General features: G+C 37.2%; 1 protein-coding gene across 1 annotated transcript in view; it reads right to left on the bottom strand.

Annotated features, from left to right (window-relative positions):
* Nucleotides 1-12,896, bottom strand: part of LOC122797723 (1,25-dihydroxyvitamin D(3) 24-hydroxylase, mitochondrial-like) — a 199,638-nt gene extending 186,742 nt beyond the window's left edge. The window contains exon 1 of the mRNA XM_044066253.1: nt 12,487-12,896. Within this exon, the coding sequence (XP_043922188.1) occupies nt 12,487-12,896 (410 nt within the window). The remainder of the gene's footprint in view (nt 1-12,486) is intronic.
* Between the last annotated feature and the right edge of the window lie 2,399 nt (nt 12,897-15,295).

The following is a 15,295-nucleotide window of genomic DNA, read 5'->3' as shown; positions in this document are numbered from 1 at the left end:
CATTTATTTGTAGATTTTGTGCCTTTGTCAGTTGTTTGCGTTAGATCCTCTTGTACTATGTTATCAGCAGTGGTGAACTCAGTGATTGCACTCTATGGAAGAATCACCAAACTCAGTAATCCAACTTTAGACTGAACTGTCAATAAATATAGTTCAAACAGTGAAGAGTCAAGCACAGGTCCCTGGCATTTGTCGATCCATGTGTTGTGACAACATTACTGATCACCTATGGCATGACCCAACACACATACACCTTCCTGATACTGTTGAATAAACAGTTCAACACGACCTCCACATGATCTTTGTTAGCATACAGGGGTGTACATCAACATGCATCCACCTGGGATGGGGGTACAGCACCTGATGCATGCATGTATAAGGATATTCTGACTCTCCTGTACTGTGAGGTAGACCAACATGACATCATGGACCACTTTTACATGTACACTAGTAATTTTCCAGGTGTGTACAACAGACCTATGTGATTTGTTACTGCTGCATCAGGTCTGTTACATCTAAAAGATGTCCTCAAAGAGGTCATCAAGGGCTTGCTTGATGACAACAATATCATACTGTGGAACTTGAACAGCTCAGGGCATTTGACAAAAATCAACACTGATGTATTCATTCAACACTCTTTTATGTGGTGGCCATGAACAACTATATCAACAAATGGGTAGACCAGTGTATCATGGCATTTCACTATGTTGAAATGTGTAATGTGACATGTATCGTAGGTCGGTTCATCATGGTGTCTGCTAGGCCCTTTCCTGCCCATTAGTTAAGTGATGGACATCACAGATGACAAACACATGGTGTGTCCATACAGCTACCTGAAGGACTACACCTTGTGGGAAATCATTGACTCCAACTGTGATATTAGTATAATAAAACTTATTACACACTGATACAAGATAAAGCGAAGAAAAGCAATTTTCTGATATAAAACAAATTACTGTCAGAAAACAAGTAGTTTTTATTACAACAAGCAGAGCTTTCAGTCAAACAACCTTCTTCAATGCTAAACATCATACTACATTTTCTCATTCATTTAAAAGGAGCAAAGCAGATACAATGTGACCACAGCCATCCAATCACAAAGTACCCTTAATTAAGTACTTATAAACACATAAATTACATAAATACACTTTAAAATCTTATAAAATATTATAAATTATACTGTTGCATCCTAACAAGGACAGGCTTAATACTAATTTTGTTGTTTATACCTGGGTCACTATCTGCACAGAGCCTAAGTATCCACTCATATTCTTTATTTTCTAAACAATTGTTTAAGTCCCCACCCTTCACATCTTTATATACATTCTCTATTACTCTAAAGGTAAAGGTGTGGTCTATTTCTTTATCTAAAATGTGCTTACACAATGCATTCTTATCATTTTTCTTTCTAATCGGATTTGTATTCTAGTATGCAGTCTTTTAACCTTCTTGTCATTTTCCCTACATAAAATGATCTGCACTTTCTACAGCTGGCCAACTAGACCACATTAACACTATTGCAAGTTGCTACACAGGAAAAATTAAACTTCCCACCAAAAGTGGGATGTATAAATTCTTCACTATTCAGTTTTTTCTATATCTACACAACAGCTATATGCCATATAGGTAGAAGTCCCATATTTCTACCATATTTTATTTTTAGCTAAGCTTTTAAAATTCTTATAGCAGAGTATTCTTTTCAAATGTTTTAGATTTTTATATGAAAAAATGGTTTAGAATCTATTATATTATGTAATTCAGGCAAAGCTAAGAGAATTACCCAATTTTTTTCTATTATTTTCTTTAGTACTTTCGTTCTTAAATTATATGTAGTAACATATCTAATGTTCTTATTTTCTAAAACTCTTTCTACTGTCTGTTTTCCTTGGCTAAAAATTGGACTTGCATCCTCACTTCTGGCAATCATTACCCTTTCAATGACTTCCATAACATCCTTATAGTTATACTCACTACTGACAAACACTTCTATCATGTTATTCAACTGATGTTTAAACATAGTCTCATCAGTATTCATCTTACTTCCTGTATATATCTGGGCCTTTATTACTCCTCTAAAGACGTGGGGGGTGTGTGCATACTTTGACAGTGCAGATATTATTTGCCTGTACTTCTTTCTAATGTACACTAGTGTGAATTATATTTTCCTTCCTTTTCAATAACACATCTAAAAATACTATAATGTCAAAAGAACAACTCATTTTAAAAACAAGGAATTTTGTAGTATTATTTAAATAGACCATGTATTCTAACAATTCATCCATGTTTCCATGCCATATAAAAAAAATCATCTACAAATCTTGAGTAAAATTCAATCTTCTTATTTAAAACATTTGCATCGATACCCATATACTTTTTCTCCCACTGATGATGTACAAGGTTAGCATAGGTATTGACCATTGGATTACCCATGACCACATCTGTTTATGCAAGAACAATTCCTCCTCAAAATAAAAAACATTTTTTGTCAACATTATCTGCAGCATTGAACAAATGTTTTCCACGACTACTGCTGCTAGAAAAGTATGTATTTAAATATATGTGAAATGCTAGTTTAGAAGCAAAGTAGTTTATAATGCATTTTATTCTATTAATCATATAACAGAAGGGATAAATTCATGTGTAAATGCAAGTAGCTTCTGAAACTACAGTGTGCTTTGACCCCTGACCCTGGCAGCTGCCAGCTCAGCAAGCTTAATGTTTATGCTTTTCATAAGTGATTATCTGCTGGGTCAGGAAATTAAATGTGTAAATCTTCCACTCCTTCCTGATGAGATAACTTGTCCTTGTAAATAATGAAATCTTCTCTTCCTGCATGAAGTAACTTGTCCTTGTGAGATAAAAACACAGCTGGTAAAGAAAGTGAAACAGTGAACAAATATGTATGTTAAAGACTGAATCTGCTATTGTATTCGAACTGATATGAAACCTTGAATAAGTAACTTTATAGAAAGACATTATGACTGACCAGCTGGATAGCAAGGCCGTATTGTATCTAGAGGAAAAGTTTTTTAAAACATACTGCATCAGCAGATTAAAAGAATAGAGGCTTGTAAGCTAAAGTGATGTAGATGCCCCGTGACATATCATGTCAGTAAGGTGGGCATAGCTTAAATGTTAAACCTATATAAAATCGTGTGCTTCCGGTTTCATGTCAGACAAAATTCTGTACTTGTATGGTTTTTTGCCTCCTGGTGTACACTAGTAAACTTTTCAATCTGAACCTCCTGTGTATTGAATTATTAATTTTATTTAACAGTTTGGTCCTTTCGAGACGGAATTCCCTTGGTAAGCTGCAAATCCGAGCATATTAGTGGTCGAATACTGCGCAGGAGAAGTTACCGAAATGGTACTTCTTGAGTGAAAAGACCTCCGACTGAATTGTCGTGTGTAAAGAGGCTGGCCACTTTCTGATCTGTGGCCGAAGAGCGGAATTTGACCGATTTTCAATACCGGAGGCTCAGGTAGGAAGAATATGCCTTTTTTCTGTTTTAGATCAGGGACTAGGTTACAGTATATTGTTGTCAAGATTTGTTTTGCAGATCAGGGAGAAAAGGAAGTACTGTATATTTGGTAATAGATCAGGGTAACAGAATAAGGTAGACAGTTATTCTAGATAAACTGTAAACAGGAACTAAGAATTTGATATCACGTGATAAAAAAGGGTTACATAACATTTTCTTTGACATGGGTAATCAGTGCACTAAAACTTCGCGAGATCCACCCCTAACCGAAGACCAAAATATATGCAATTACAACATTCTGATAACGTTAGGTATTATACGAAATGGGTAGATAAATATCAATTTGATGGTAAACTAGATAAACCTTCACTAGTTAAACTCCTTAAACAGCTTAAATCTGATGCAGGAGGTCAGGCAAAAAATCAACGCCAACTAGGCATTCCTCAAGCACACAGGTGGACTGAGGAAGCAAATCGTAGAGAACAGAAGCTTAAAAATTCAAAAACATTATTTTTAGACAAAGAGGATAATAACTTGGTAATAGCTACAGCTCCTCCTCCTCCTCCCTTGCCCCCTCCCTTAACCTTTTCAGGATATGAAGCGAGTGGACAGGCTGGTCCACCTCCGCGTTATCCTGAAGTTTCAGTAAGATCACAATCATTTGTTAGAGATCCTATTGAGACTAGGTCCCGAACACGTAAAACACATAGGGACACAGAATCATACCAAACAGAGAGAAATCTACAGGATGAGAGTGAGGAAGAAATATGCCCACTTATAGAAGTTCCAAATCCTCAGGCAGGACAGGAAGGGCAGGATCCAACACTCTTAGTATATAGACCATGGACACCGGAAGACATCCGGAAGGCTACTGAGGGAATCCCCCATCCGAAAGTAAATTTTACGAAATTTTTAGAAGATTTACAAGGCATGAGGTTAAGTTACTACTTGAATGGGGAAGAAGTAGAAAAAGTAGTAAGACAAATTATAGGTCCAGATTGGCACATGATTTGTGGCACCTGGAATCCTCGTAATGCAGAACTGGACTTGCATTAATCAATGCATACAACAGGAAAATGAGACAATAGATGGATATGCTAGATTATTAGAATGTTTTAATAATCATAGCGGTATGTCGGTTCCTGAGAACCAAACGAATGATTCCCCGTATGAACAACAGTTAAAAAATGCATTTTTAAAAGGTTGCATTGCACCTATTAGTAGCTTCATTACGAAGCATATGATAGATCATCGAACAGGGAGGCTACAAGCCTTACTCGAATACGCTAGGCATGCTGAGAGACATTTTACTAGTAAAAAGAAAAAGAGGGCGCAAGTCTTCACTGCTGAAGACGGAGCTGAAGTATTTGTATTACAGTCAGGTAAAAAGGGCAACAAGAATGCCCAGGGAAACAAACAGTCTGATAAACGATCAGAAGATTTTGAAGAGAGGAAAAAGAGAGGTGAATGCTTCAAATGCGGGAAAAAAGGGCATCTGGCAAGGGATTGTAGGCCAAACAAAAAGGTAATTACAGAAGATAAGGGAGATGAAGACTGACTGTATGATAGTGAGGATACATCAAATAAAAGTCAGAAATCATCAGGAAAACTTAATAAACAGAAAACAAATGTAAATGTGATAGAAGGAGTAAAGGAAGTGCAAGTAGATATGGAGGATGAAGAAAGTGAAATTTTGGACTTAGCATTATTGAGCTTAGAGCTCTACTTAGCGGATACGAAACCGGAAGTTACACTTCTGGTAGAGGGAAGGGAAGTCAAATTCCTGTGTGACTCAGGAGCATCACGGACTTTGATACACCCATCCAAGTTACCAGAACATTCCGAATCACCTGATTATATACTAGTAAAAGCCACAAATGGACAGCTATACAGGGAACCACTTTCCCATGATATAGCAATAACTGACCCTGTTTCAGGTATGACCCAGAGAAGTAAAATAGTTGTGTCTGCAAAGTGTCCAGTAAACCTATTGGGCAGGGACCTTATGCAGATATTTGGCATAGCAGTAGTTCCAACTGTACAAGGTATGGAGGCACAAAGACAAATGGATACCTTTGTAGTGCGATCGGAGGGTGAAACTTTTTATTGGTACAGCCAGGACCTAGTCACGACTGGTCCAGGGGCAGTAACCGAGGAACTGATGAACGTAGCCATCAGTAAAGCCCCCTCCCTTGACACTGATCAACAGCATTTGTTACACTGTACTCTATATTACTGTACCACACCAGGACCTGATAGAGAGTATGAGCAAGAACTGTTTAGAAATCGTGCAACTAGATAGGTTTTGCGTACTTTGTACTGGGATACTGAAGGGAACAGTGTAGTTAGCTGTCCGTTACCTCAAGGATTTCTTGCATTGTATAGATCAAATCGGTTACCACATGTCAGCTTGACAAAGAACAAAAGTGTTAAATGGGCAGATTTAGGAGAAAAAGTAACAAGATGGGAGAAACAGACTGATTTAGAACTATCAGAGCAAGGGATACAAAAACAAAAACTGAATTGGTTGACACAGACACATCCAGCTGTACACTTGCAATCTAGTGAGGACAGCTGATTAGCATTTCTATTAGAAGAAGAAGAAAAGGCCTTATGTAAAATTCCAACAACTCTCTGGTCAACAGGCAAGTCAGATGTAGGACTTATTCGAACAGCAGGACCAGTTACAATAAACCCAAAGTCAGCTTTCAGACCACAGAAAAGACAATACCCTTTGAGAAAGGATGCAGAAATAGGAATTAAGCCTATAATAGCAGCATTACTCAAAGAAGGAGTACTGGTAGAATCTCCTGATTCACCATGTAATACACCCCTATTTCATGTTAAAAAAGCAAACGGGGAATGGCGGATGGTACAAGATTTACAAGCTGTAAACAATGCAGTAATACCTAGAGCACCCACGGTGCCAGACCCACATACTTTGTTAAATGATTTAGAACCGCAACAGAAGTATTTCTCTGTGGTAGATATTAGCAATGCTTTCTTTTCAATACCTATACATCCTGATAGTCAATATTGGTTTGCATTTACATTTCAGGGTAAAAGGTATACATATACTCGACTACCACAGGGATATTTTGAGAGCCCAACAATTTTTGCACAAGAAATGGCTAGCAACCTGGCAGGATTTACCCCACCGGGAGGTAGTCAAGTTCTACTTTATGTAGATGACATCTTGCTAGCAGCCCCCATCCAGCAACAGTGCAGGGAGGATACTGTAGCATTATTGAAATTTTTAGCAATGCAAGGACACAAAGTAAATAAAAGTAAGTTACAACTTTGGAGAAAACAAGTTAGATACTTGGGATATGTAATATCCAATGAAGGTAGAATACTAGATGAGGAAAGAAAAACACGATTTTGCAAGCACCCAAACCAACAACCAAGAAAGAAATGATGTCTTTCTTAGGTACAACTAATTTTTGTCGGAGCTGGATACCAAATTATGCTTTGGAATCTGCTCCACTGACTGATTTGATATATAAGACACCAATGGCAGCACAAGACATTTTACAATGGACAACAGAACAGAAACGGCTTTCTGCAGGTTGAAGCAGTTGATAGCTTCTTCATTAGTTTTAGGACTTCCAAATTATCGCAAACGGTTCTTTCAGACCATGGATTGTAAGCAAGGGTACATGACATCAGTATTGACGCAACAACATGGGGACAAGCAATGCCCCATAGCCTACTATTCATCACAGTTAGACCCAGTGGCACGATCTTTGCCTCACTGTGTACAAGCAGTAGTTGCAGCTGCAATGGCAGTACAGGCTTCGGCCTCAGTTGTGTTATTCCACCCTCTCACATTGAGAGTGCCTCATGCAGTTGCAATAATTTTACTGCAAGAGAAAGTGGCATACCTTTCTCCTGCTAGACATCTTTCATGTATGACTATACTGCTGAGCCAACCTCATATGACAATTGAACGATGTACAACATTGAATCCATCAACATTACTTCCAACTCCTGCGGAGGGCACACCACACAGCTGCCTGCAGGAAATTGAACAGTTAGCTTTACCTAGGCAAGATCTTACAGATATGCCCTTGGATAATGCCGAGGTGACATATTACGTGGACGGCTCATGCAGAAGGGGTCCTACAGGGAAGAATCTGGTAGGGTATGCAGTAGTTACAGACACTGAAATTTTAGAAGCTCAATCCTTACCACACAACTTATCTGCACAAGCAGCTGAATTGATAGCTTTGACGAGAGCATGTACTTTAGCAAAAAAAAGTGTGTAAACATATATACTGACAGTCAGTATGCTTTTTCTACAGTACATGTATTTGCACAACAATGGAAAAATAGAGGAATGATAACATCCAGTGGAAAACCTATTAATCATGCACAATTTATTTTGGAGTTATTAGAATCTATTCAGTTACCTACCAAAGTAGCTATTTGTAAATGTGTAGCTCATACAAAACAGCAGGATAAGATTTCGAAAGGCAGTGCACGAGCTGATGCAGCTGCAAAGCAAGCAGCCTCAGACTCAGAAACTTTACTTTTAAATGAGGAATTACAACCCTCTGAGATTTTAGATTTAGACATGTTAAAAACAATGCAGATGCTTACTACAAAAGCAGAAAAACAAAAATGGGTAAAACGAGGTGCAATTCTTGAGAATGGACTGTACATTTCCAAAGAAAGAAAACCGATATTGCCGTCTAATTTATTTAGATATGCAGCTTAGATATGCAGCTTTGTTGAGCCATGGGCAGTGCCATGTCTCAACAGGGGGGATGGTACAGTTAGTAAATCGAATATTCCAAACATATGGATACATAAACTACACAAAAAAATTTTCTGCAGCTTGTCATACTTGTAACAAGCATCATGCACAAGGAGCATTTAAAACCAAGCAAGGAAGTTTTCCTATACCACCATACTCATTCCATACTATCTGTATGGATTTCATAGAATTGAATAAATGTGAAGGGAAAAAGTTTTGTTTAGTTATTGTAGACATGTTTTCTAAATGGGTAGAAGCTTTTCCAACCAAAAACCCGGATGCAGCAACAGTAGCAAAAGCCTTGATAAAAGAAGTAATCCCTAGATTTGGCATTCCGGAAAGGCTTTATAGTGACAATGGCACACATTTTGTGAATCAAACGATTCACCAGCTTGGGAGATTTTTTGGTTTCTCCTTGAAGAACCATTGTGCTTACCACCCACAGTCAGCAGGACTGGTGGAAAGGTACAATGGTACCCTAAAGAACAAGTTAAGGAAGCTAGTAGAGGAGACCCAAAAGAATTGCATATACTGTCTGCCTTTAGCACTGCTGACTATGAGAACGGTTCCAAATGTAAAGGGTTTGACTCCCTTTGAAATGATTTTTGGGAGAGCATATTATGTGCCTCAGTGGAAAGCTCTCATGCCTGCAGAACAAGAGGCTGACAGTTCGTTAGCAGAGTATATGAAGACATTGTTAATGAATAAATCTGTTTTGCAGTTTAACTCTTTTTCAGATAAGAAACATACCAGACCGGTGGAAGCAGTCTTGGCTCCTGGGACATATGTCTGGCTGAAAGTGACGAAAAGGAAGAATTGGGCGAGTCCAAAGTGGGAGGGACCCTACCAGGTTCTGTTGGCTACGCCTACTGCAGTCAGAGTGGCTGAGAGGACGTCCTGGGTTCATTTGATGCATTGTAAACCGGTAAAGAACTTTCAACTTGATAAAAACTTTGTGACTGATATACAACCAGACCGAGATGGCCAAAAACAAAGCAAATAGAAGTTTAGAGCAACCCCAGAGATGTTGCATAATCATTTTGTTGTGTGTACATTTATTAACTGTAATTGTGGCAATTTTCCTCTTGTTGTGGTTTATCCTACAAACAACTATGCAAGTGAAAGTGAAAAGGCGTGATGAGACGTCTATAGACTGGCATCCAAATTTTAACACATACCTGGCCATGAAACGTGTGTATGCAGAGACTATGAACATTTCAAATTGCTGGGTTTGTACAGCTACACCAACAGCATATGGAGGACTGATAATGTCCGCTGTCCCTTTGGGGATAAATGAGACTTGGGAGAATTTACTTTTCGACACAGGAACTGTGAGATCATAGGACAAAATAGCTTTATTTTTACCTGTCACACAAAAAGGAGTTGTATGTTTCTACAAAAATGACACTCTGCAGGTGGGCTGGAGCAATTGCAATATAACCATATCTTACCAATGTTATATTAAGAATAGTAAGGGCAATACTTTTTGCAATACTAATTATGACTCGTATTTAAACTCATTGAAAACAACTATGAGTGACATTCAAAAGAATCCAGTTTTGTTTAAACAATTGTCAGTTATAGATCAAAAAATATTTCATGCAGGGCTGATGCGTATTAGTACTAAAGTAGAAAACTGTTATTTTATTTGTGGGAAAAAGGCATATAAATGGTTACCTGAGAATTGGTCCGGCAGTTGTTTTTTGGGTTACTTGGTTCCGGCAATAAGACATACTGCAGAATTACCTTTGGATAAGATACGAAATGTAAGAGAAACAGCTCAAAAGCCCGAAGGTCCAGTTAAGAAACCTGTGAATCCAGTTGGGAAGATCGAAGCTGGTTGGAAAGACCATAATTCAGTAAAAGACAAAAGCGAATTGACTCATATGGACTTGAGTGACAGTGTTATATCCTGGGCAGGAATATTACCAGCCTATGGAGCAGTCAAATCGATCTGGGGGCTGAGGAAGTTGTCGAAACTTCTCGAAGTAATGAGTAATGCAACTTTTTCCTCCCTAGAACTAGTGACTGATGAACTGAATGCAATGAGAACTGTTGTGCTACAAAATCGGATGGCTCTTGACTTCACCCTAGTGCGCGCTTATCAAAGAAGAATGCTGTGCTTATATACCTGACAATCGTCACGAGATAAATAATCACCTAGAGGTAATTCAGCAAGTATCAGCCATGACTGAACCAGGCCCAAACCCACTGACTAACTTTTTCCAGAATCTGTTTGGGGGGTGGGGTTCCATCCTAATGAACATTCTAATTGCCATTTGTGTGGGTATACTCCTGATAGGAGCATGTGTTTGCTGTGGAATTCCCTGCATGAAAAGATTAATCAAAGATTTTGTTGATGTATCTGTTACTGAAACTTTCTACCAAGATATTGAAATTGAAAGATTGATTTCAGATGACGCTTTTTCTGAAGTATAGATTGAATGACTCACCTAGCTGAAAATCCTAAGTGGAAAAGGTTAGGAGATGAAATAACACTATGCATACTTCAAAAAAAATAGAATAAAAAGTATTAATAGGGGGGAAATGTTAGAAAAATATGTATTTAAATATATGTGAAATGCTAGTTTAGAAGCAAGGTAGTTTATAATGCATTTTATTCTATTAATCATATAACAGAAGGGATAAATTCATGTGTAAATGCAAGTAGCTTCTGAAACTGCAGTATGCTTTGACCCCTGACCCTGGCAGCTGCCAGCTCAGCAAGCTTAATGTTTATGCTTTTCATAAGTGATTATCTGCTGGGTCAGGAAATTAAATGTGTAAATCTTCCGCTCCTTCCTGATGAGATAACTTGTCCTTGTAAATAATGAAATCTTCTCTTCCTGCATGAAGTAACTTGTCCTTGTGAGATAAAAACACAGCTGGTAAAGAAAGTGAAACAGTGAACAAATATGTATGTTAAAGACTGAATCTGCTATTGTATTCGAACTGATATGAAACCTTGAATAAGTAACTTTATAGAAAGACATTATGACTGACCAGCTGGATAGCAAGGCCGTATTGTATCTAGAGGAAAAGTTTTTTAAAACATACTGCATCAGCAGATTAAAAGAATAGAGGCTTGTAAGCTAAAGTGATGTAGATGCCCCGTGACATATCACGTCAGTAAGGTGGGCATAGCTTAAATGTTAAACCTATATAAAATTGTGTGCTTCCTGTTTCATGTCAGACAAAATTCTGTACTTGTATGTTTTTTTGCCTCCTGGTGTACACTAGTAAACTTTTGAATCTGAACCTCCTGTGTACTGAATTATTCATTTTATTTAACAACTGCCATCATATCTGTCTCTGCAGTTAAAAATTCACGTATGGCTGAAATGCCATACTCATTCGGTATAATGGTAAACAATGAAGTTATGTCTAATGTTACAAATATATAGTGAAAATCTTTCACTTCTCTATTATCATGCCATGCTTTCAATTTTAACAATGTCAGTAGTATCCATAATTACTCCAGGACATAATTGTAAAAACTGTGAGAGACTCTTTTTGCAAATATACTGACAAAGGTTCCGTAATTCAGCCTCCGCCTGAGACTACAGGTCTCATCGGAGGCTCATCACTAGATTTATGCACCTTTGGTATCCCAAACATTCGGGGTATACGTAAACATGGTACAGATAAAAAATTAAACAATTCTAAATCAATCTTACCACTTAATTGCATGTCATAAATCATCATATTTATATCGAAAATTATTTTCCTAACATCATTAGGCATCACTTTTTTAAAAGTATTTACATCATTCAAAAAAAGCATACATTGAATCCACATATTCTTCCCATTTCATTAGAATCACCGCTGCCCCCTTATCAGCCTGCTTCATAATTATATTATAATTCCTTTCAAGTTCCTTCATAGCCTCATATTCATCATATGTTAAATTATACCTTTTTTGTTTTAATTTCATTTCATACAAACACCTAATTTGTCTTTCGCAAATATGAAAAGCAGAAACCACAGGATTACTAACAGGTACAAAAACGCTTCTTTTCTTACATCGCAAATTCATAGATTCATCATTTTTAAATAGCAGCTTCAAGTTAAGGTTTCTAACAATTATTTTTAAGTCAGTCAGTGCACCAACTAAATCATCGCTAGTGCAGGGTATAAATTTAAGCCCCTTTTTCAATAATGAAATATAGGGTTCATTTAGTACAAAGTCTGTCAGATTTAGAATACCTTTGTGTATTTTTGCTGTCATCAGGCTGGTTTCTTTACCTGCTGAACTGGACTGTCCCCTTCTCCTTCTGTCTGTTTGGGGATTGTTTCTGCAGCATGCGACCTTTCATCAAGCCTTTATCCAAAATGTTAACCTTTTCAGGCAAGTTCAAATGGAATCGCATTTGCGATCCAGAATGAACTAAACATAAAGTACTTTGTTCATTTATGAATTTATTCCTTAATGCCGAAGCATTTATGTGTTCCGTGGTCTCAATAACGGTCATCTGGTTTGAATGTACTTGCATAGAGGCAGTAAGAGTGGAGTTTGTCTCTTCATCATCTGACAAATAAACCAGTTGAGTCGCTACCTTCTGTCTTGTTGCTGTGGCTACTCTTCCTTCTTGGAAGCTATCAAGCTGGTCTAGCCAGCCTTTCCATTCTAAAATAACTTTTGTTTTGCCTTTCATTTCTCAGCCATGAAAAAATATGGCCTTGTTTGAAGTCATTTATATCACGCAAAAGTTTGTTTCTTCCCAGCCTCCAAGCGATCATCAAGCATTTTCAGCCTATGTAACATTTTCTGGTATGTCTCTGCCATATCCGAAAAACTAGGTAATTGCAACAATTCATCTTCAAGCTGCATTATTTCATTTTTTTGGATTATTTTCAATATCCATGAAATAGTCATTGATTAAAGTCATATAATCAAAACTAAGTTTAAGATTAAGCTGTTGCCAACGTTTTAGTAATTCAGGATAAACGTTGGTGTAAAAAGGCATTTTAAGGACACGTAGTCCTCGAGGTACTACCCCAAGTTCTAAATAGGCTGAAAAGCTAAGCCTTTGCCATTGAAAGCATTTATATGTACCTATATTCCTCTCCAGAAGTTGCAGCTGCTTTTCAATGGTCACATTGTATCTGCTTTGCTCCTTTTAAATGAATGAGAAAATGTAGTATGATGTTTAGCATTGAAGAAGGCTGTTTGACCGAAAGCTCTACTTGTTGTAATAAAAGCTACTTGTTTTTTTCTGACAGTGATTTGTTTTATATCAGAAAATTGCTTTTCTTCACTTTATCTTGTATCAGCATGTTCAATAATTTTGGCTGCTGCATTGACGTAAGTGGATGTGGAGAGCATACACAGCACTTTAAATGGAGAATAGAACTGAATTATCAAGCTCCATTAGAAACCTACTAGTAATGGAGGTGAATCCTCTGTTACATCTTACTTCATCAAATATGCAAATAACTAAAGAGAAACCTAAAATTGATATGAACTTTGAAAAGTAGCTGCAACTTCTGGAGAGGAAGACAGGTACATATAAATGCTTTCAATGGCAAAGGCTTAGCTTTTCAGCCTATTTAGAACTGGGGGTAGTACCTCGAGGACTTTGTGTCCTTAAAATGCCTTCTTACATCAACGTTTATCCTGAATTACTAAAATGTTGGCAACAGCTTAATCTTAAACTTGGTTTCAATTATATGACTTTAATGAATGACTATTTCATGGATATTGAAAATACTCTAAAAAATGAAATAATGCAGCTTGAAGATGAATTGGTGCAATTACCTAGTTTTTCGGATATGGCAGAGACATACCAGAAAATGTTAGGCTGAAAATGCTTGATGATCACTTGGAGGCTGAGAAGAAACATAAACTTTTGCGTGGTATAAATGACTTCAAACAAGGCCATATTTTTTCATGGCTGAGAAATGAAAACAAAGTTATTTTAGAACGGAAAGGATGGCTAGACTGGCTTGATAGCTTCCAGGAAGAAAGCGTAGCCATGCCCACAAGCCAGAAGGTAGTGACTCAATTGGTTAATTTGTCAGGTGATGAAGAGGCAAACTCCACTCTTACTGCCTCTATGCAAGTACATTCAAACCATATGGACATTATAGAGACCGCGGAACGCATAAGCACTTCGGCGTTAAGCAATAAATCCATAAATGAACAAAGTACTTTACATTTAGTTCACTCTGGATCACAAATGTGATTCCATTTGAACTTGCCTGAAAAGATTAACATTTTGGATAAAGGCTTGATGAAAGGTCGCATGCTGCAGAAACAATCCCCAAATGGACAGAAGCGGAAGGGGGACAGTCCAGTTTGGCAGGTAAAGAAACCAGCCTGATGACAGCAAAAATACATGAAGGTATTCTAAATCTGACAGACTCTGTACTAACTGAACCCTATATTTCATTATTGAAAAAGGGGCTTAAATTTATACTAAGCACTAGCGACGATTTAGTTAGTGCACTGACTGACTTAAAAATCTTTGTTAGAAATCTTAACTTGAAGCTGTTATTTAAAAATAATGATGAATCTATGAATTTGAGATGTAAGAAAAGAAGCGTTTTTGTACCTGTTAGTAATCCAGTGGTTTCTGCTTTTCATATTTGTGAAAGAGAAATTAGATATTTGTATGAATTGAAATTAAAACAAAAAAGGTATAATTTAATATATGATGAATATGAGGCTATGAAGGAACTTGAAAGGAATGATAATATAATTATGAAGCAGGCTGATATGGGGGGAACGGTGATTCTAATGAAATGGGAAGAATATGTGGATTCAATGTATGCTTTTTTGAATGATGTAAATACTTTTAAAAAAGTGATGCATAATGATGTTAGGAAAATAATTTTCAATATAAATATGATAATTTATGACATGCAATTAAGTGGTAAGATTGATTTAGAATTGTTTAATTTTTTTATCTGTACCATGTCCACGTATACCCCGAATTTATGGGATACCAAAGCTGCATAAATCTATTGATAAGCCTCAGATGAGACCTATAGTCTCAGGCGGAGGTTGAATCATGGAAAATTTGTCAGTATATATGCAAAAGAGTCTCTCACA

This window comes from Protopterus annectens, chromosome 3.part1 (assembly GCF_019279795.1).
Source record: "Protopterus annectens isolate FY-2018-M chromosome 3.part1, PAN1.0, whole genome shotgun sequence".
NCBI classification, from domain to species: Eukaryota; Metazoa; Chordata; order Ceratodontiformes; family Protopteridae; genus Protopterus; species Protopterus annectens.
Note: the sequence above shows the minus strand (reverse complement) of the source record. Positions and strands in the feature narration are given on the sequence as shown.